This window comes from Oryx dammah, unplaced genomic scaffold, assembly GCF_014754425.2.
Source record: "Oryx dammah isolate SB20612 unplaced genomic scaffold, SCBI_Odam_1.1 HiC_scaffold_15, whole genome shotgun sequence".
Lineage (NCBI taxonomy): Eukaryota > Metazoa > Chordata > Mammalia > Artiodactyla > Bovidae > Oryx > Oryx dammah.
In genome coordinates, this window is record NW_024070199.1 from 27,155,234 (window position 1) to 27,178,160 (window position 22,927).

The following is a 22,927-nucleotide window of genomic DNA, read 5'->3' on the forward strand; positions in this document are numbered from 1 at the left end:
ATGCCACATGGGTCTAGAATTGCAGCGCTAATACACTGGAACCAATTTTTGTAGGCAGCTCTGAATCTTTTTGCTTATCGGCTACATTCTCTTACCTTTACCAATAGCCTCTCTCTATTTTGCTCATCTAGGGGCTGTCTATGTCACAAACAACATAAAACCTAATGCAAACTGGCATTCATGGTAAGGGACTTTATTGGCTCACATTTGCTCACAGTCTAGAGGTGGGGTAACCTTGAGAGTTAGCTTAATCCACAGGCTCAAAAGTGGCAACAGCTAATAGGAAGGACTTTAAATTGTGGTTAGACCATCTCTTTGAAATGTTGCCAGCCTCTTTGATGGATAAGAAAAGAATAATGATGATGCTAGTGATAAAGAACATGTTTGTTGATGCAGGAGGCATAAGAGATGGGAGTTCAGTCCCTGGGTTGGGAAGATCCCCTGGAGGAGGCAACCCACTCTAGTATTCTAGCCTGGAGAATCCCATGGACTGAGGAGCCTGGCAGGGCTACAGTCCATAGGGTTGCAAAGAGTTGGACAAGACTGAAGCAACTTAGCACATACACACAAGGACTATCTATGGATTTTACAATGGGAGTAACATGGACTGAAAGCTGTTCATGCCTTGGTCCCTGAGGCGTAACAACACTCAGAGGGGGTTACAGTTGTTTTCACCAGAAAGCAGACTCTGAAACGAAGTTTCAAGTTCAGGATTTTATCAGGGACTGTGCTGGATATTGACACCTGTTGAAGGGAGGAGGAGGAAATAGGAGGAGGCAGAGGGATCGATTGAGCTGTGATTCAGGCTGGACAGCCTCAGCCAAGTCCATGGGGAGCTCTGAAGCTGAAATGATGGCTCATCAGAATTGCTCCAAGTTAGGCAGAAACACCCATGCCTTATGTATCCAGAGAAAAACATGATCGAAAAGGATATATGGGTCCCAATATTCATTTCAGTAGTGTTTACAATAGCCAAGACATGGAAGCAATCTAAGTGTCCAGTGACAGAGGAATGGATAAAGAAGACGTGGTACATATATACACAATGGCATATTACTCAGCCATTAAAAAGAATGAGATGAATGCCATCTGCAGCAACATGGATGGGCCTAGGGAGTGTCATACTGAGGGAAGCAAGAGACAGAGAGGAAAATATCATATGACATCACTTATATGTGGAATCGAAACAGAAATGATACAAATGAACTTACAAAACAAAAAGAGACCCACAGACTTAGAAAACAAATTTAGGGTTGCTGCCGGGAAGGGATGGTAAGGAAGTCTGGGATGGACATGTACACACTGCTATATTTAAAAGGGACAACCAGTATGGACCTACCATATAGCATAGGGAACTCGGCTCAATGTCATGTGGCAGCCTGGATGGGAGGGGAGTTCTGGGGAGAGTGTATACATGTATATGTATGGCTCAGTCCCTTCACTGCTCGCCTGAAACCATCACAACATTGGTAACAGCTATACCACAATACAAGATAAAAGTTTAAAAAATAATACTAATAAACAAAAAAAAAATCTTGTCTTTACATTCCCACACCCATCAATCTTGGGATGAGTCTCCTCCTCAGAGAGAGAGCAAGGCTGCTCTCTGAAGCTGATGTCCCTTAAGGAGCCGACAGCTCAAGGGACTACAGCGCTCTCAGAAGCTGGGCCATCAAGTCCTTCCTTGATTCGGGATCTGGGAAGCGCATCTCTATGTCCATGTGAGATGAGTATTTGGTAATACGGAGGACAATGAAGTTCTTGTGCTAATATTTCTTTTAATCACCCACGAAGATAAAGGGGAAAATGCTTCTTCATCTTTGATAAATTTAGAGAATTTTTTGCAAAGATGAGTACAGCAGATGCTCTTGAGACACGCGGGCTTAATCGGAACAATCTGTTATTGATGCCATTTACAAGGAAATGCTGCTTGTAAAAAACTTGGTTGGCACAAACAAGCAGAAGGACCCTTGCCAATGATTTCAGTTAGAAAGGTTATTTTGAAATTGATACCAAGCAGGGCCTTGATACCAAGCAAAGCTTTTCTGTGTCTCCCATTTCCTTGATCACAAGAAACAGCCCTCATTCAACCTTCATGACCTTCCCTGAGTTCCAATGGGCAAATTCAAACAGTTGTTAATTAGGGAAAGGAGGGGATGCAAGACCACGTAGAAACAGTCATGGGGCAAGGTCCTGATTCCCCATCAAAGGGTACACACAATATCTTTGAGGTATTTTGTAGATCTGGAAACCCCTTCCAGGTGGGAGAAGTTATGGTATGCTCCCCGCAAGCATGTTGACCCCAGACCAGTTGGACCTGAAGGCTGACCATGTTGACACCTACTTAGCTCCCCACCAACCCATCAGAAGAAAGTCAGGAGCTGACATTTACTATTAAACTTGTCACTGTCTTCCCCAAGTGGGGACACACGGTTTTGAGGGCATTAGCCCACTGTGGCCCCCTTTGCCTGGCAGAACAATAAAGCTACTCTTTTCTGCTTCCCCCAAAGCTCTGTCCAAGATTTAATTCAGCACCAGTGTACAGAGGAGTTGAGTTTTTAGCATCAAGAGGTAGGCAAAGAGGAGGAGGAACATAGAAGACTTGAAGGAAACAGCCCAGAATATTGGATGCTAACCCTAGGGAATCCTGCTCGAGGGTAGGGAAGAGAGTGGAAATGGGTGATGACCCAGCAGTCGAGCACCCAGGTCCCTAGAGGGGGGAACAGGCCATTTTCCCACTTAAGGAAAGCTTCTCCTCAGGACAGACCCTTGGGACGAACAGGTGACCACGTTTTCCAGTGTGTTACAGGTTGTGGGGAGGGTCAGTTAGCCACAAACAGATTAGTGGCAACCAAGCAGCACATTTCATAGTTCTGTGTGGGGTGGACCGCTGCCAAGGACCCAGTGAGTCGGGCTCCGTGCGCTGATAGCTAGGGATCCCCCAGCCACACACATCAGAGAGCACTCCCCCGAGGAGGAGTGATTGAAGCAGGGCTGCAACACTCTGGTGCCAGCAACACCCGTTCTTTTAAGTTCCTGAAGACAGACATTTCTAAGCAAACAGTTCCCTAGCTGAGAAACTAACTCTGGCCATGAAAGATAAGCCTTGTGAAAACGTCAGCAAATGGGAGCTGGGCTCAAGATGAGATCTCTCTGGAAATGCAAGAATGTAGATTTATAAGAAGCCACTGGCACAGCAGCTAGTGGGAGGCACAGACCTGAGTGAGCAGGTAACACTTCTTCCTAGTGTTCTGTGTGTGTGTGTGTGTGTGTGTGTGTGTAGGTGCACAAATCCATCTCCCTCTGGCCCTCTCCAGCCGTAGCTGTTTTCTGTTTCTCACCACCCTGGGTGGATGTGGGGTGTGTTTTCTTCTTTTTTTTCCCCTTACTTTCTTTTTTAAAAATTAATTATAAAAAATTTACACTACTTTTTAAAACTGGAGGATAATTGCCCTACAATGTTGGGTTTCCTTCTTGTTACTTGATTACTCAGTGCTATCTAAAAAACCATTTGTTTTTAAAATTCTATTATTTATAAAAAGGGAGCTCCTTTTTCTCTGCTTCGCCCTTCGCTTTGACTCTGATGTCAGGCTATGCCATGCACTAATTTGCCAGCTACACTCATTCACCAACCTCCAGGTCTTTTCCTGAAATTCCCTGAAGACTTGCTCCTAGCTCTCACCAACACTATTCTGGTTATGGATCTTGGCGATTTCAATAACCTCAGGGATAATCCATTCAGTGCCCTTACCCTCATTTCTCTGACCTCTTCTGCAGCAATTTTGTTCTTCTACTTCAGCATTCTCTCCCTTGGTCACACCATAGACTTTGACAGTACTGATATTGTGGTTTCAAGCATCTTGAGATCACCACCTATTTTTAAAAATAGGTATTTATTTATTTATTTGGCTGCATCAGGTCTCTGTTGTGGCATGTGAGATCTTTAGTTGAGACCTACGAACTCTTAGTTGTGGCATGTGGGACCTAGTTCCCTGATCAGGGATGGAACCTGGGCCCCCTACATTGGGAGCTGGGAATCTTAGCCATTGGACCACCAGGGAAGTCCCTCAACCACCTCTTATTTTTTCAGTGCATCTCACTCTAACAAACCTTAGACCCCCCACTGGACCCTACAAGGTCTTGATCCTGCCAACTTTACCAGGTCCCTTATCTACTTAGTAGCTTCCCTGGTGGCTCATATGGTAAAGAATTTTCTTGCAGTGCAAGAGACCCGAGTTTGAACCCTGGATTGGGAAATTCCCCTGGAGAAGGGAAGGACAATCCACTCCAGTATTCTTGCCTGGAGAATTCTACGGACAGAGGAGTTGACGGGCTACAGCCAATGGGATCGCAAAGAGTCAGACATGACTGAGTGACTAAGCACACAAACAAATATGGGAAAGGGTGACAAGTAGGTAAGATGATTTTTAATCACTCAGTCATGTCTGACTCTTTGCAATCCCATGGACTGTAGCCTTCTAGGCTCCTCTGTCCATGGGGATTCTCAGGCAAGAATACTGGAGCGGTTGGCCCTGTACTCCTTCAGGGGATCTTCCCTACCCAGGGATTGAACCCAGGTCTCCCGCATTGCAAGCGGATTCTTTACCATCTGAGCCATGAGGGAAGTTTCAATTCCATGGTCAGTCATTAATTACTCCCTTGCACTCATCTTTAACCCTCTTGCGCCTTTCTTGCTTGTGAGTAATAGTTTAGTAAAACCTCAACCCTGGTTAAAATTAAAACCCCCACCTATGATTATGCTTGTAACCACGCAACTGAAGGAAAAGCCTCAAACATGCTGACTAGTCTTTAAATTCATAATCATGAACCTCACATGGGTCCTTAAGGCCGTCTGGCAACTGTACATGTTTCTAGTTCATACTTCTACTCTTCTGGACAACTATTTTATACCTTTTCAAACGTCCAGCATCTCTTTTTTTCTATTTTATTCATTGATGAACTTGCTTTCTATTGGTAATAGTTATGTCTTTCTGTGTAACCAGTTACCTCAGTATCTAGCATCTTGAAACAACAAATATTATCTCATAAAGTTTCTGGCTGGATACTCTGGCTCAGGGTCTTTTATGAGATTGCAGTCAAGTTGTTGGCCAAGACTGCAGTCTCTGAAGACTTGACTGGGGCTGGAGGATCCACTTCCAAGATCATTCACCAGGCTGTTGGCAAGAGCCTTCAGTTCACTGCCATGTGGTCCTTTTTATATGACTTCTCATGACATAAATGGCTTCCCCCAGAGCAAGCGTTGGGAACAAGTGAGAATCACAGCAAGAGTGAGAGATGGAGAGAATGAGAGTACATGGTGGAGAGAGAGAAACACAGCATTTTTTTTATAACCTAATTTCTAGTGACATGTCATATACTGTTGGTCACACAGAACAATTCAACACAGTGTGTACAGTGTGAAAGGGGACTACACAGGGTGTGAATACCAGGAGGTGGGGATCATTAGAGTCAGCTAACAAAAATACTATTTTACAGAGAAAACAGAGCAATCAGAAAAGAACTTCCACAAGCTCCCACTGCCATATTAGCCAATTACCAGTATATATTCTATTTCACTGCTAGTGGTATAATGAACTCTCTCTCCTGCTATCTAAGGCCAATCCCTCCAACTGTTCACTAGATCCATTCCCTCTTGTTCATTACCTCCTGTTCCCTCTTACCCACTTAAGGACACAGATACACCCCCATCTCTCTCCTGTATTGTCAGTTTTCTTTTGTTTACTGGATAGTTAGCATCAACAGAGCACATGGACTGCAACATTAAAGAAAAGAATCCCATGATCCTATCTTTCAGATACACATTTTCTCTGCGTCACTTTACAATTCAACTCATTGTAAGAGTTGTCTAAAATGGCTGTCTCCAATTCTTCCTCCCTCTCTATGTCTACCCAACAGCCTTTTGATCTCAAGCTACCCCCAAAACACTGCTCTTATAAAAGTTATCTATGACCTCCATGTGGTTCAATCCAATAGTTAAATTTCAGTCATCATCTTATTTGACCTATCAGAATTTAACACAGGTTAAATTCCTCTTCAATAAAACATTTTCTTCAAGGTATTACACACTCCTGGTTTTCTTCCTAGGCTTACCGGCTTATCCTTCCAATCTCTTTGCATTCCCCCCTTCTTCCCAGCCTGTTTAATGTGAGGAATCCCCAGGGCTCAGGTTCTCAGCCAGGCAGGCACCCACTCTGGAGCGATTGTACTTGCTGTTCACTTTGCTTGGAACTTTTAGAAAGCTCTCCAGTGAAAATCGGCTTGTTCCACTAGTCCATGGAAATTTGCATTGGAGTCTTTGCTCAAAATTACCTCAGTGAAGACTTCTCTGGTCATCCTATCTAAAATTTCATCTCCCCTATCCTCTGACACACTTTTTATCCTCGTCCTCAGCTTTTAATCTACAATGCTCATCACCCAGACACATTTGTTTACTTATTCATGAGTCTATGTTGTTATTTCTCATCATCACTTCCATGAATAAGGGATATTTATCTGTTTTGTTCACTACTATACATTCCCAGTGCCTAAAACAGTACTGGTATATAAAAATCTCTCAGTTATGATAAGCTACACAAAAGAACGAATGGGTATCTCAAAGGGATAATGAAGCGTCTCTGGGTTATACTAAAGCTTGGAGCAGACAGGGAGACCACTCAGGAGGCTACCATATTTATGCATAAGAGCATGGATGAAATAGCACTACTAATGTAAGGGGGTGTATAAAGGATCAGCATGATTTACAACTGGGTTGAAAAGTGTTAGTTGCTGAGTCCTGTCCAACTCTTTAGGACCTCATGGATTGTAGGCCGCCAGGTTCCTCTGTCCATGGGACTTTCCAGGCAAGAATACTGGAGTGGGTGCCATTTCCTTCTCCAGGGGATCTTCCCGAAGGGACTGAACCTTGGTATCTTGCACTACAGGCAGACTGTTTATGGTCTGAGCTGCTGGCTTAGTTCATTCCTGAAGGAAGCCCTGCCAGGCCCGCCTTCGCCCATCCTTTTCCTGTGCTTCCTTCAATTAGGCCCCTGGCCAGCTCAGTTATGGGCTTCTCTGATGGTTCAGTGGTAAAGAAGCCGCCTGCCAAGCACACCCGGTCCGATCCCCGCTGTTGGGAAGATTCCCTGGAGAAGGAAATGTCAACCCACTCCAGGACTCTTGCCTAGGAAATCCCACAGACAGAGGAGCCTAACGGGCTACAGTCAGTGAGATCGCAAAAGAGTCAGACACGACTTAGCAACAACAACACGCTCAATCAACCAGCTTTTCAGCCCCAAATACTCCTTTTCCTGAAGATGCCGGACGTCCCCGGCGCTGGGATATTCGAGGCACCGCCAGCAGACCCACATTTCTGCTGGCCTGTTTCCCAGCCGCCGTGTGGACACACCGAGGCCGCACCCATTCCACCAGCATTCACAAGTCCCGCCCCCTCAGCGAGACGAAGCGGAGGTGACGCACATCTGGAGCGCTAAACCCCGCCCCTCACGCTTTCCCAGTCCCCGAGAGATGACGCAAGCCCGGTAGAGGCGGGTACGAGGCCGCCGAGGAGTGGGGCGGGGCGGCGCGGCGCGGCCTTCCCCAAAGCGGCGGTTTACTGGCGGTAGTTACCTTAGTATCCACGTTAGCTTGAGTTGTGGCCGGCTGCGGTCGATACTACTAGGCCGGTGCAGTCTCAGCCAGAGTGTGACCCCGAGGCCTGAGAAACAGGATTTTCTCTGGTCCGGGACTCCCCGGCGATCAGCGTTGCCCCCATAACCGGATACCAATTATTTGAACTTTCGTCTTCAGACCCAGGTTCCCACCCCGCACCCTCCCAGTCCCATCGCGCTCCCCTGCTACGCTCTTTCCTCCTTTTCCCATTTCGCTGCGCCACCAATGGCACAGTTTCGTCCTCTCAGTCAGGTTCTTGTTTGACCCCCGCTCTCCTCCGTGTTGCTTTTCGAGGGCGGTCTTGAAACTTCCTTCCTTTATAACACTTCTTTTGTATCTTCCCTTTTCCCTTCTTTTCCCCCTTCCTTCCTTCGCCAGAATCTGTCAGAGTACGGCCTCCTGCAAGGCTTCACTCATTTTCAGAAATCTGTGGCACAGGTCTTAGGGAATTGAGTTTTTAAGGTGGTCGTTTTAAGATTTTGAGCTTTTCCTCTCTCCTAACCAGGAGTCAATAGATGCCAAGAAGTATGGCCCCCCTCAAGAAGCCTCGAAATACCACGAAGTTGCCCCTGGCTTTAAACCCCTTGAAGAGCAAGGACGTGTTGGCAGTGCTGGCTGAGAGGAACCAGGCTATAGTACCCGTTGGGGCCTGGGTGGAGCCTGCCCCACCAGATAGTTCAGAAGTCCCGGCAGCTGTGAGTGTCAGTTTGATGCCAATGTGGAGGCATCTTTCTTTTTATTAGCCTTCCCTAATTCCTTGTGCTCGAAAAAGCAGTCTGGGGATGCCGTTTGTATTCCGTCATAAATATGTTTTTGCTTTAGGGTTATTGAACAAATATGTAGTTGTTAATTAAATTATCATACAAAGATGTTTAGTTGTTTCTAAAATGTGGTACACTCTTAATCTTTGGTTTACACTTGAAAGCCGCTATTTGGAACCAGTCATGCACTTCAGGAAAATGTTTGGTAATCTCAAGGTGAGGGCAAAAGAGGGCAGACAGACAATGGGAGTTAAGGAAAGAGGCGCCGGTGGCTTCAGTTTGTCTGGTCTTGAGTTAACCTGAGTCACTTGTCCAGACTTGATATATATATCTCTCCTTTGGAATTGTGTTACCTAATTATTCATTGATACTTGTACATTCTACTCTCTGGTATATATGTTCTAGAATAGTTTATGGGACAGATTTTTTGGAACTCATAATTTTAATTGGAATTTAATTTCACTTGATTTTGAGAATTTAGAGACTGTGAAATAATTTGAGGCACCCCTCAGAATTAGAATTTGGTATCACTGTGTTAGAAGAAGGGATAGACAGGAGGTATGATGGGTTTATTTAATTTGGAGATTTGTTATGGAAGAGAGACATAGTCAAGAGCAATACAGTATAGGACATAAGTGTTGGAGTCAGAGAACATTCTAGCTTTGCTCCTTGCCAGCTGTAGGATCTTTGGCTGCTACTAAAGATGAATGTTTCTGAGCCCGTTTCCTCATCTTTCATGTAAGAGATAAGAATACCTAGTATTGGAGCTAGTTTTGAGGATTCAGTGATACGAGTTAAAGTGTTTATGCTAATAGATCTTTAATCATGGTGACTGCTATTATTTTCATTCTTTGCTATTCAGAGCACTTAGAGGAAGTGAACAGTGATCAAGGACTCAAATGTAATAAAATGTTCCAGATTGTTTTGGAATTAAGCATTATATAAATATTGAGTACCTTTGTATTCTAGGCTCCATTACAGTAGGGGAAACAAAGAAGAATGAAATACATTTCCTGCCCTCAAAGGATTCATAATCTAATAGGGAGTTAAGAATTATGTACTCAATGTTAGTAAGAAAGAAAGGTGGTGGGGGGTGGTGGTGGTGTAGTCGCTCAGTCGTGTCTGACCCTTGGGACCCCATGGACTGTAGCCCGCCAGGCTCCTCTGTCCATGGGATTTTCCAGGCAAGAATACTGAAGTGGGTTGCCATTTCCTTCTCCAAGAATGAGAGGTACCAGATGGGTATTGGATGTTCTTAAAGACTGATCAGGCCTTTTCTAGGTAGAAATGACAGGAAGGGCATGCTTGGTTAAAAATGCAGTGTAATTCTCATTTTATAAGAGCACATAGTGGGGGAGTGGTGAGCCATCTGATATGTTGGTGTTAGTTTCACAGTCGTGCCAGACTCTTTGTGACCCCATAGACTGTTAGCCCACCAGGCTCTGTCCATAGGATTCTCCAGGCAAGAATGTTGGAGTGGATACCCACTCGCTTCTTCAGGGAATCTTCCCTATCCAGGCATTGAACCCAGGTCTCCTGCATTGCAGGTGGATTCTTTACCATCTGAGCCACCAGGGAAGTGGATCAACCTGATATATGTGGACTATTTTACTCACTTTAGAAACTGAAACATAAGATAGGTTTGAATTGGTTTATTAAGAATTAGTGAAGATACTTTTAGTTCTCAGTACATGAAAAATTAAGATTTGATTTTTGTGCTAACAGATTCTAAGTTTTAGTTTGTGATTTGGTTTAAGTTCTTGGTACTCACTTGAGCTTCCCTGGTGACTCAGATGGTAAAGAATCCACCTGCAATGCAGGAGATCTGGGTTCAGTCCCTGGTTTGGGAAGATCCCCTGGAGGAGGGCATGACAACCCACTCCAGTGTTCTTGCCTGGAGAATCCCCATGGACAAAGGACCTTGGTGGGCTATAGTCCATGGGCTCGCAAAGAGTCAGACATGACATAGCGACTAAGTGCAGCACAGCTATGTCTAGATTGTCAGCTCTGAACTACTGTGACTTCTTTACTGTACAGGGAATTTTGGATTATAGAACTGAAGTATTTTTTCGGGATTGTATCCTAACCACTTTGTGTTTACAGTAGGCAAAACTAATGGGACAGTACATTTATTTTCTATCTTTCATCTTTAAAGACTTCAGCATATATAATTGAAGAAGAACTGAAGGAGCAGCTAAGAAAGAAGCAGGAAGCTCTGAAGCGTTTTCAGAGACAAGTCAAAAGCCGAGTAAATCAGCAAATTAGGCTGAGAAAAAAGCAACAACTTCAGCGGTCTTATGAAGCTGTAAGTTCCAAAGTGAGCCTGAGTAAAGATTGGATGGAGCATGTGTTTGTTATGGGAAATACTATTAGGCAATAACAGAATCACCTGTTTTGAGTCCAGGCTTTGTATAGTCTGATTAACTAGTGAGGGCAGTACATTTGTAGGCAGAGAACCTGTTGTTTCTGTTTTCCTGTGTTGTTCTGACTGCCTCTTTTGCTTTCACCAAATAGTTATAAATAATGTCAGAGTTTGGGTTGGGGTTTGAATTTTGGCTTTGCTCCTTCCTAGCTATGTGACCTTGGGCCAAGTGCTTAAATTCTCTCAGCTATGGTTTCTTTATCTGTGAAGTGGGGATATAATACTTGTCTCTCAGTGTTGTTTTGAAAATTAGATAATGTAGATTATTAGCACCCAGTGGGTGCCTGGTAAATGTTAGTTTCTTTGCCAACTAAAATTTCCCATCCCTCTCCCCAACCCCGGTTTCAAGACTTTTGGGCTGCTTGTAGATATTTGTTGATTATACTGGGCTGGGGGGAATCACTCTCACAAGAGGAATCTCACTCTTTCTTCCTTCATGTAGGCAGAGAAAGAAGGCTCAATAGCCATGTACTCTTCAGATCTAGCACACTTAACTCCTAAAAGAACGAGTGTTTTTCCAAGCAATTTGAATGCTGCTATTGGAAGGGCCAGACTGCCTCCTCCTCACATGCTTGAGGGTGGAATAGAAGACAGACAGAATCAGAATGAACTGTTCCAACAACAAGCCCAGGCTGTAAGTACATATTCATTTTATTTATGTCTCTGGTTTTTTTCTTTTTTTAAGATATATAACATACCTGACTTATGATGAAGAGATTAGGTGTCACATCAACTTCGATTTTTATCACCTCCCCCGCCTTTTCTTACCTTTGTAAAGTGAAGATTAATGAGATGATGTTTATTTTTTAATATATATTTAAAATTATATGAGAGTCCTTTGGACAGCAAGAGGATCAAATCAGGCAATCCTAAAGGAGATCAACCCTGAATATTTAGTGGAAGGACTGAAGCTGAAGCTGAAGCTCCACTACTTTGGCCACCTGATGTGAAGAGCCAACTCACTGGAAAAGACCCTGATGGCTGAGAAAGGTTGAGGGCAGGAAGAGAAGGGGGAGACAGAGGATGAGATGGTTGGATAGCATCACCGAGTCAATGGACATGAGTTTGAGCAAACTCCAGGAGATTCTGAAGGACAGGGAAGCCTGTGTGCTATAGTCCGTGGGATTGCAAAGAGTTGGACATGACTTAGTGACTGAACAGCAACAACAATTTATATTTATTGATTGGACACTTATGATACCAAAGTATTAGAGTTCAAAACTCATGAGAAAAAGCTTTAAGTCAAAAAATGTAGATTTTCCAGTTATACTTTAAGTTGTTATGGGTGAGTGACTCTCAGTTTATAGCATATGGACAAAAGTGATTCCTAACCTCTATTCCACAAAGGTTCAGTACTTATATGGGAATTTCCATGACTGTTTTTGTTTCTTTTTTCTGTCCCTCAGTCTGATTATCACAATGAGTTGATCTATAAGTCAAGTAATAATAAGTAAACTCTAAATTGACATACTCACAAATTTTTAATATAACTTTTCAGTGATTGACTTTGAATACCTAATATTTAAAAATTAACCACCGTGAGTAGCTCCATCCACTCAAGTCACTTGACGCCATCTAATCAGCACCCCCACCCTGCTTAGTGTACCTTGGCTTTTGTTCAGTTGATCACGTTCTTCACCTTGGTTGTGGGAATAATCCTTTGTCTTATCATTTTATTTTATTTCATTTTATTTAGTTCTACAAGTTTATTGCTACCAACTCATCTCCCTCCACCCTCCTCACACGTGTGCTCAGTCATGGAACCCCATGGACTGCAGCCCGCCAGACTCCTCTGTCCATGGACTTTTCCAGGCAAGAATACTGGAGTGGGTTGGCACTTCCTTCTCCTATCTTATCCTTTTAAAATGTAATCCAGAGGGTTAGTAAGAGGAGAAAAAAAATGTGGAAAGTTATGGTTATGTGAAAATAAAAGTTATGTGATGCTAACAAGCTTGGTCCTAAATAAGAAGCAAATCTTTTTGTGCTGTTAGGATAAATAGAGAAAGCTTTATAAGTACATGTGTGTTGAAATACTTTTTAAAAAGATTTTTTCTCTTTCCCAGACTATGACTTTTTCTTGTTATTGTTTGGCTTATAGGGATCATTTTTTATTTTCTTTTAAATATTATGAACAATTTACCGAGCCAGTATTTATTGAGCCAGACACTGCATAAAGTACAAAGGATAAAGCATTGACCAAGACAGACACAGCCTTTGCTTTCATGGTGCTTGTAGTTATAAATCCCATTGTAGTGAGGCTTGTACTTCATCTGTTCAGTTCAGTTCAGTTCAGTCGCTCAGTCGTGTCCGACTCTTTGCATCCCCATGAATTGCAGCACGCCAGGCCTCCCTGTCCATCACCAACTCCCGGAGTTCACTCAGAGTCACGTCCATCGAGTCAGTGATGCCATCCAGCTGCCTCATCCTCTGTCATCCCCTTCTCCTCCTGCCCCCAATCCCTCCCAACATCAAAGTCTTTTCCAGTGAGTCAACTCTTCACATGAGGTGGCCAAAGTACTGGAGTTTCAGCTTCAGCATCAGTCCTTCCAAAGAAATCCCAGGGCTGATCTCCTTCAGAATGGACTGGTTGGATCTCCTTGCAGTCCAAAGAACTCTTAAGAGTCTTTTCCAACACCACAGTTCAAAAGCATCAATTCTTCAGTCCTCAGCCTTCAGGACACCTCAGTCCACAGATATTTGAATATACTGTGTTTGTTAAGCATTGTAGGGATACTAATGATATGTGAAATAGGACCTTTCATGGGTTTACATTTCCAAGTAGAGATACAAAGCTAACAGACTCCTAATCTGTTGGTTAATAATATGGAAATACATGCTGCATTTGGTGATAAATTTGTGCAGTGGAAGTTCAAAAAATGTTTTAATTCTAAAGAAATAGTTGGGGAAGAATTCTTGGAGGAGGTGGAATTGAGCTATATATTTTGAACTGGTAAACTGAGTTGAATTGGTAAATTCAAAAGAATTTTAAGATAGGAACAGTAAAAAGTCTAGAATATAAAAGTTTTTATACCCTGTTTTTTTTGGAGGGGGGGGGCGGCTGGGTCTTGGGGCTTGTAGGATCTTGTTCCCCGACCAGGGATCAAATCCATGCTGCGCTGTAGAAGCAAGGAGTCCTAACCATTAGACCACCAGGGAAGTCCTGACCCTGTTTTTTTCTTAAAAGAAGATGAGCTACTGAGGAATATTCAATGACTTAAACTACTCTAAGCCTATAAACTTTTGCTTATGCAATCTGTGACAATAGAAGCTCAATTTTTAAAAAAAAATCTTACTGTTTCTGTTGTACTTTCTATCCACTAGATGTCACTAAGAACTAGACAGTGAGACAGTGTCCAAAGCACTAACTCCTTTGGGACAGTTCCAGGCAAACTGGGACAGCTGGTCACCCTGTCTCTACATGTGTTCACTCTTCTTTACTTACTTTTCTACTACTAACTGGTATTCTCATCATTACAGCTCCAAAACTTTGGCATACTTAAAACTCCTTTAGCCTCTTTGTATGCCTTTGTAAAAAAATTATGTAAAATGAACATTTAATAAATAGGGGGATTTGTAAGCCCACAAACTTAGTGGCTTAAAATGACAAAAACTTTTTCTCTCACAGTTGTCTACACCAGAAGTCCAAAATCAGTTTCACTGAGCCAAAATCAAGGTGTCTGCAGGGATATGCTCCTTTCTACAGATTCTAGGGAAAATTTGTTCTTGGACTCTTCAAGCTTTTGGTGTCTGCTGGCATTCCTTTGCTTGTGGCCACATCAAACCAATCTTTGGCTCCATCATCACATCACCTTTTCTGTATGTCTGGTTTTCCTCTATCTGTTTCATAAAAACCACTTGTGATGGCTTTTAGTGCTGGTCTAGATAATCCAAGATTATCTCGTCTCAAGATCCTCAACTTAATCACATGTGCAAAGGCCCTTTCTCCCTGTAAAATAACAATTACAAGTCTAAGGAATTAAGACCTGATACCTTTGTGTGTGTGCTAAGTTGCTTCAGTTGTGTCTAACTCTTTGGGACACCATGGACTATAGCCTGCCGGGCTCCTCTGTCTGTGGGATTCTCCAGGCAAAAATACTGGGTGGGTTGCCACACTCTTCTCCAGGGGGTCTTCCTGATCGAGGAATCAAACCCACATCTCTTGTACATCCTGCATTAGCAGATGAGTTCTTTACCATTGATGCCACCTGGGAAGCCCCTTGATATCTTTGGGTGACTTACTCAGCGCACTGCATCCTAATAGCAGGTCATTGAAAGGGCTTTTGGATTGATTTAATGACAGAGAAACTGAATGTTAGGTATAGTGCAATTGCTGGACCAGTTGAAATATCCTGCTTAAGGGACTAAAATCAATCTGCAATTCTAATAGAGGTTGGACTTGATGGAAAAAGAATATGTAACTCTTATTTTAAATCTGTCACACCAAATATTTTGCATCCTTGGTCCCATTATACAGGGCAGTGATGTCTGCCATACCTGACAATGAGTTAAAGCAGGCGTTTGTGGCTCTGTACTTTTTCATAACTTCAACTGCAAATATACTGTGTCTTTTTGCATTGTAATTAACTCTATCTTGGGGAGTTGGTGATGGACAGGGAGGCCTGGCGTGCTGCAATTCATGGGATCGTAAAGAGTCGGACACAACTGAGCGACTGAACTGAACTGACCCCTTTAGCTACTCTACTAACTAAATTTAGCTACTCTGTGGTGAAGTCGCTCCGTCATGTCCGACTCTTTGCGACCCCATGGACTGTAGCCCACCAGGCTTCTCAGTCCATGGAATCTTCCAGGCAAGAGTACTGGAGTGGGTTGCCATTTCCTTCTCCAGGGGATCTTCCCAACCCAGGGATTGAACCCGGGTGTCCTGCACTGCAGGCAGATGCTTTACTGTCTGAGCCACCAGGGAAGCCCAGCTACTCTACTCTAACTAAATTTAAAAGTCCTCCTTTTAATAGAACAAAGTATAATGTTTCAAGCTGGTTTCTCTGGCTAGAGATATAGACCTTCTTAGAAGCAAGGTCAAAACAGAGGTAATATGCTGTAAGGAAACTGGACTGGTAACAAGAGAGAATTTTCATCTCTAGTCACTCTTAGTAAATATCATAAAATATTTGTTATTCATATCTGTAAACCATAATCATTATTTCCATTTAAGGAAGAAATGATGTCATTAAACTTTCACTGGATGGGTTGAAATTGGTCCTGGCTTTGCCATAATTTTACTGAATTGTATAGGGATACACTTTGCTGGATTTTCCTTAAAGGAACATTCTGTGCAAATATGTGAAATATAAAATAGGCAGTGCTTCTCTGAAAAATCAAAGTAGGTGCTTGCTGAAATTGCTAGGTAGAAATAAGGAATAAGCACAAAATTAACATATTTGATATTAATACTTATTACTAATTGTTGTCTAGAGTACTTGAAACAAATTGGTTCTGTTGAGATGTTTGAATTTGTGTTCAAAATTAATGTAGGAAGGCTTCCTGGAAGAAGAGACATTTGAGAAAAGACAAGTAAGTACAGTCTTCAAATGTTACAGGTGAAGAAGGAACCCGTGTAAATAAGGAAAAACAATTTTAGGGAACTAGGGGTGATAAAAGTGATAGGCATGCAAGGACCAGTTGAAGAAATAACTCTCTATTAAGAAGATAGATAAAAGGTAAAGAATATATCTACTGAATCATTTCCAAATTCAGATCTTTAGGTTCTAATATTTTTGTGTACTTACTTAATATACTGCTAAGTCACTTCAGTCGTGTCCGACTCTGTGCGACCCCATAGACGGCAGCCCATCAGGCTCCCCCATCCCTGGGATTCTCCAGGCAAGAACATTGGAGTGAGTTGCCATTTCCTTCTCCAGTGCATGAAAGTGAAAGGTGAAAGTGAAGTCTCAGTTGTGTCCGACTCTTCACGACCCCATGGACTGCAGCCTACCAGGTTCCTCCGCCCATGGGATTTTCCAGGCAAGAGTACTGGAGTGGGGTGCCATTGCCTTCTCCAACTTACTTAATATAAAGCATACATTATTAAAAAATGATTTGAGTAACAGCACTTAAATCAAGTTATGAAATGCAGTCTCTTAGAATAATAAAACAGTATTGTAAAAGCTTATCAGCACATCAGAAAGTCTTCTTTGCAGGTAATCCTCTGGTCTCAGGTCTGGCATTTTTTAATAATAGGGGCCTGTTTTCCTGTTGGAACACTTAGTGAATCTGGTATTAAGACTTTAGCCTGTTTTTGTTTTCTTTTTTCCCCTTTTCCTTGGCAGCTTAGTCAAAGCATGAAACAAGCACGTCACCGGCTGGCATCGTTTAAAACTGTGAATCAGAAAGATGCACCAGAGTTTCCAGATGATAGAAAGAAAAGCTTTCCCACCCAGGAGGTAACTTAAGTTTTCATGAGTTGTTTCTAAAAATACGGGTAAAAAATAGGATAAAAAATTTATACCTCAGCATTATTTAGAACTGAAAAATAATTGAAAATGACCTTAATTTTCCAATAGTAGGGAGTGGTCTACAAACATGATATATCCATATATAGCTGTTACCAAAAATATGCTTTCAAAGGATATTTGAAGCCTAGGGAAAGTGTTTGTGATATAAAGGTAAGTGGAAAAAGTAGGATATAAAATTAGATATAGTATAAGCTCAATTTTAAAAATTCATCCAATAAATATTTACGGACTGTCTGTAGTTGCCAGGCATTGTTCTAGAAGCAGAACTTAACGGTGATGAAAAGATCCCTTACGGAGCTCCTGTGCTAGTAGGGAAGCATATTCTTAAACAAGCACGTTAATACAGAATATTATTTCCAATGATAAGTGTAAAGCAAAATATTGAGATGGGGAGAGAACGCTATATGCATTGACAAAGGCCTGAAAAGAAATGACCCAAGAGGTTCATGCTGATTATTTCTGGGTAGTGTTATTACAACTGATTTTTTTTTTCTTTTTTTTTTTAATCATAGAAATTTTCCATAATGTATATATTTTAAATTATAATCAGGAAGGAAGAGGTCAGTGGCATTTTTTTAAAAAGAAAGAAATTCTCTTCTTTTTTTGGATTTTTTTTTTTTTTTCGCCATACCAAACAGCAAGAGGAACTTCCCTGACCAGGAAGTGAACCTGTGCCTTCTGCAGAAGCATGGAGTCTTAACCACTAGACCACCAGGGAAGTCCAGAAAGAAATTCTTTTGTTTCAAAATATAGAATAACTTTCTGGACGTCCCTGGTATATATTTTTCCTGGTATATATTTTACCATAGACAAAATAAAGACTGTGATTGCAGTGAGAAAAGCTACAAAGTTAGATCGAATTGGAACCTAAATATTAAATTAGATTTAAAAGAATATTTAAAGCTATGCTTATAAAATTACATTGTTTTGGTGTCTCCTTATTTCCATGTTCACAAATTTGGATCCTAAACCCGTATATTTCCCTGTGTTTACTTTTCGCATTAGTTTCAAGTTTTGATAGACAGCATCGATAAAATGGATTATTAATCAGTCTTTTTTTACTCTTTTTTTGTTACCTTTATCAGCTGTCTCTTGTTTAGTTCTCTCTCAGTTTTCCTACCTAATTAGTATTTTTTTTTTACATTTTCCTAGATTACATATATGTTTATATTTTATTTTTGTATTTTTTCCTTAAGTATCTCAGTGCAACCAGCAACCATCAAAGACACGCCTCTATGTTTGTAGTTAGTAGAATACTTCCTCTATAGTGATAATTAAGAAATTTGTAGTTAAATATGGACTTCCCTGTAGCTCAGATGGTAAAGAATCTGCCTGTAATGCAAGAGACCTGGGTTTGATCAGTGGATCAGGAAGATCCCTGGAGAAGGAAAGTAGCAATCCACTGCATTATTCTTGCCTGGAGAATCCCGTGGACAGAGGAGCCTGGTGGGCTACAGTCCATGTGGTCACAAACAGTTGGATACGGCTAAGTGACTGGCACACATAATTAAATATAAAAAGCAAGTAGGCATGGGTGTGCCTAATGTTGCATTTCATCTTAGATGCATTAAGTGTGGTTATCTCTAGGATTGCATTGTTGTGACTCAAGACACAGTTTCGTTTGTAACTAAATTCTTGACTTGGTTTCTTGACAATTTTCGTACCTCTTCCACAGATTTGGCAGTACTGTAGTTTGGTCCATAAGACTGACTTCCCGGAACTGCTAAAATGAGATGGTTGGACCCAGTTTATTTAAACCAGAAAAAGAAGGATGACCAGATCCTAGAGACTGATACTTTATATTGTGCAGAACATATTCAGACCTTTCAATTGATGTTTTTCCAGAAAGAGTACTGTTCCTAGGTCTGACTGAAATAATTATCCAGTAGAAGGGAGGAGGTTAAGTCTGATATAACATCCTTGTATAAACCAGTTTTATATGTCAAAGGTGCCATTTAAGTGTAGTTCATTATGATAATGATGACTGGTCTAGCTGCTTGCTTTCAAATAATGCATGTGCTGTTTCAGATAAAGTACCACAAACAAATCTATGCCATATAATTGACAGTGAAATTTTTCTTATTGAGTATGTAGTCTTTGCTTTAAATCTGAACAGTTCTACCCACTCAGTTGTGAGCAGGAGGAATCTGCTGGTCAGAAAGGAGAACAGCCTATAACCCAGTTGAGCTCTGGTTTCATTTGCTTGTTAGACTTATTTTTACTGACATTAGAATCTGTCTGGTTGTTACTGTTGTTCTAGATTTAGAGATACACGTAGAAGATAGGTTTGTTTGCCCACTGTTAGATCACCAAGACAAAATTATAAGCATTCTGAAGTTGTTACTGGCTAGGATAGGGGCAAATTGCAAAGAAAGTTAAAGTATTCTACTATCTTATTTTACTCCTTACCTTTGTTATGTAAATTGTTTGTATATTTGAAATAGAACTCTCTATTCTGTATTATCAATAACCTCAGATATGCAGATGACACCACCCTTATGGCAGAAAGTGAAGAGGAACTAAAAATCCTCTTGATGAAAGTGAAAGAGGAGAGTGAAAAAGTTGGCTTAAAGCTCAACATTCAGAAAATGAAGATCATGGCATCTGGTCCCATCACTTCATGGGAAATAGATGGGGAAACAGTGTCAGAGTTTTATTTTTTTGGGCTCCAAAATCACTGCAGATGGTGACTGCAGCCATGAAATTAAAAAATGCTTACTCCTTGGAAGGCAAGTTATCTAGTTACCAACCTAGGTAGCATACTGAAAAGCAGAGATATTACTTTGCCAACAAAGGTCCGTCTAGTCAAGGCTATGGTTTTTCCAGTGGTCATGTATGGATGTGAGAGTTAGACTATGAAGAAAGTTGAGCGCCGAAGAATTGATGCTTCTGAAGTGTGGTGTTGGAGAAGACTCTTGAGAGTCCCTTGGACGGCAAGGAGATCCAGCCAGTCCATTCTGAAAGAGATCAGCCCTGGGTGTTCTTTGGAAGGACTGATGCTAAAGCTGAAACTCCAGTATTTTGGCCACCTCATGTGAAAAGTTGACTCATTGGAAAAGACTCTGATGCTGAGAGGGATTGGGGGCAGGAGGAAAAGGGGATGACAGAGGATGAGATGGCTGGATGGCATCACTGACTCGATGCATGTGAGTCTGAGTGAACTCCGGGAGTTGGTGATGGACAGGGAGGCCTGGCATGCTGCAGTTCATGGGGTCGCAAAGAGTCGGACACGACTGAGCAACTGAACTGAACTGAACTGATTCTGTGATTCTGTATTAGATTACCATAAACTGCTAAGATTGTATCAGATAATTCACAAAAACTCAACTTAGTGTTATGAGCATATTGCTTTCTCTAGACTGTATTTGTATTAATTTTTCTTTTTTGCAGAAAGCACTTTTTAGGAAGCCATCATTTACCAGGATAAATATAGGCGTAAGAGGAGAACTGCCGTTGGAGGTCCATCAAGGTCTTTTAACTCCTGCAGATTACCAGAAATTTATGGATGATCAGGTAGGTAAATATAAAGAGTAGAGGGGAAAAAAGATACCCTGTTAGAACTAACCATACAAGATGGACTTAAATATTGGGATTATAATATCCAACAGTTTTTTTTTCTAACAGTTTTATTGAGCTATAATTCACATACCACACAATTTACCTACTTTAAAGTGTACTCTTCAGTGTTTTTTGGTGTATTCACAGGATTGTGCAACCATCATGTGAAGTCACTCAGTCATGTCTGATGCTTTGCGATCCCATGGACTGTAACCTAACAGGCTTCTCTGTCCATGGGATTTTCCAGGCAAGAGTACTGGAGTGGGGTGCCATGTGCAGCCATCACCACAATCTAATTTAGAAGATTTTCATTATCCCTAAAAGAAACACTGTACCCATTAACTGTCACTCCCTAGTCCCTTCCTGTGTCTATCCCCAGAACTAATCAACCACTAAACTACTTTCTGTCTATGTAGATTTGCATATTCTGGGCATTTCATGTAAATGTGTGTTTCATATAAATGGAATAGTATAAAATGGGGCTTTTGTGACTGACTTCTTTTACCTTGCTTAATGTATTCCGAGTTTATCCACCTTGTAGCATGTATCAGTACATCAGTATATTACACTTGGTATATCCATTCATCAGTTAATAGAAATTTGGATTGTTTCCACTTAGCTTTTATGCATAATTGTGCTATAAGCAGTTAGATGTATTTGTGTGAACATTCATTTCTCTAGTTATGGAATTTCTGGATCACATGATAACTCTATGCCTAATATTTTGAGGAACTGTCAAGCTGTTTTCCATTACCAATATATGAGGTTTCCGGTTTCTCCACATCCTCTTCAATCCTTGTTGTTGCCCATCTTTTTATAGCCTCCTAAGTAGGTTTGGAGTGGTATCTCACCATCCTTTCAGTTTGTATTTTCCTGATGACTAGTGATCTTGAGTATCTTTTCATTTGCTTATTGCCCATTTATTTATCTCTCATGAAGAAAAATCTGTGTTCAGATGCAGTGCCATTTTTAAGTTGGCTTGTCTTTTTATTATCAAGTTGTAAGAATTCTTTGGGCTTCCCTGTGGCTCGGCGATAAGGGATCCACCTGCAATGCAGGAGACACAGCTTTGATCTCTAAGTTGGGAAGATCCCCTGGAGAAGGAAATGGCAACCCACTCCAGTATTCTTGCCTGGGAAATCCCATGGACAGAGGAGCCTGGCGGGCTACAGTCCAGGGGGTTGCAAAAAGAGTCGGACTCTACTTAGTGAATAAATAAAAACAAGAATTCTTTATATATTCTGAATGCAAATCCCTAAAGTTACATGATTTGCAAGTATTTTCTCCCATTCTCTGGGTTGTTATTTCATTTTTTTGTGTTTATGTGTTCGAGAAGCCTCTTTATTGGGGTACCTTCCTTTATTGGTGTAAGAACAAAAGTTCCAAATTAACCATGTCACTGCTTTATTCTCATAATAGATTTTTTTCTCCAATTCTTTTGAAATTTTAGACTCATTTGTAAATATATCTTTCTACATTAAAACTACTCCTCAACTCACAAAGACCCCACTTACCTTTGATTTCTATGGACACATTTTCAATTACTCGTTTTATCCACTACACAAAAATCCCACCATTTTGTAAGCAGTTTAAAGGCCCTCAAATGACTCTCCACCAATTCATCAAAAGAAAATTACCAAAATACAAATCTTTTTAAAACAATAAAAAATTTGTTTCCAAAACCATATTTACAAGACTGACATTCCCCCAATGAAATTGCATCAACATTGCCATCAATGTAAATATTCATTTCACTTTCTTAATGCTATCATTTTTAGCACAAAATTTTTAGGTTTGGTGTCGTCTAATTTTTGCTACTTGTGCTATGGTGTAGTATCTATTAAACCATCACTTAATTCTATGTGTTCTTCTAAGAATTTTATAATTTTAGCTCTTATAATCCATATGGAGTTTTTTTTTAATATATAGTGTGAAGAAGAATTCTAACTTAATTCTTTTACATGCATTCTTGTTTGTACCTGTAACATTTGTTTGTTTTTCCATTTTTGTTTGTATGTTCTTTAGGAACCTGAGGAATCTTCATC

At 41.2% G+C, this 22,927-nt stretch overlaps 1 protein-coding gene across 1 annotated transcript in view; it reads left to right on the top strand.

The window, feature by feature from the left end:
• The first annotated feature begins 7,552 nt into the window (after positions 1-7,552).
• Positions 7,553-22,927, top strand: part of CCDC15 (coiled-coil domain containing 15) — a 50,566-nt gene continuing 35,191 nt past the window's right edge. Inside the window, exons 1-7 of the mRNA XM_040256568.1 lie at positions 7,553-7,812; positions 8,174-8,363; positions 10,585-10,734; positions 11,294-11,485; positions 17,139-17,252; positions 20,715-20,837; positions 22,908-22,922. Of these exons, the coding sequence (XP_040112502.1) occupies positions 8,184-8,363; positions 10,585-10,734; positions 11,294-11,485; positions 17,139-17,252; positions 20,715-20,837; positions 22,908-22,922 (774 nt within the window). The 5' untranslated portion in view covers positions 7,553-7,812; positions 8,174-8,183. The remainder of the gene's footprint in view (positions 7,813-8,173; positions 8,364-10,584; positions 10,735-11,293; positions 11,486-17,138; positions 17,253-20,714; positions 20,838-22,907; positions 22,923-22,927) is intronic.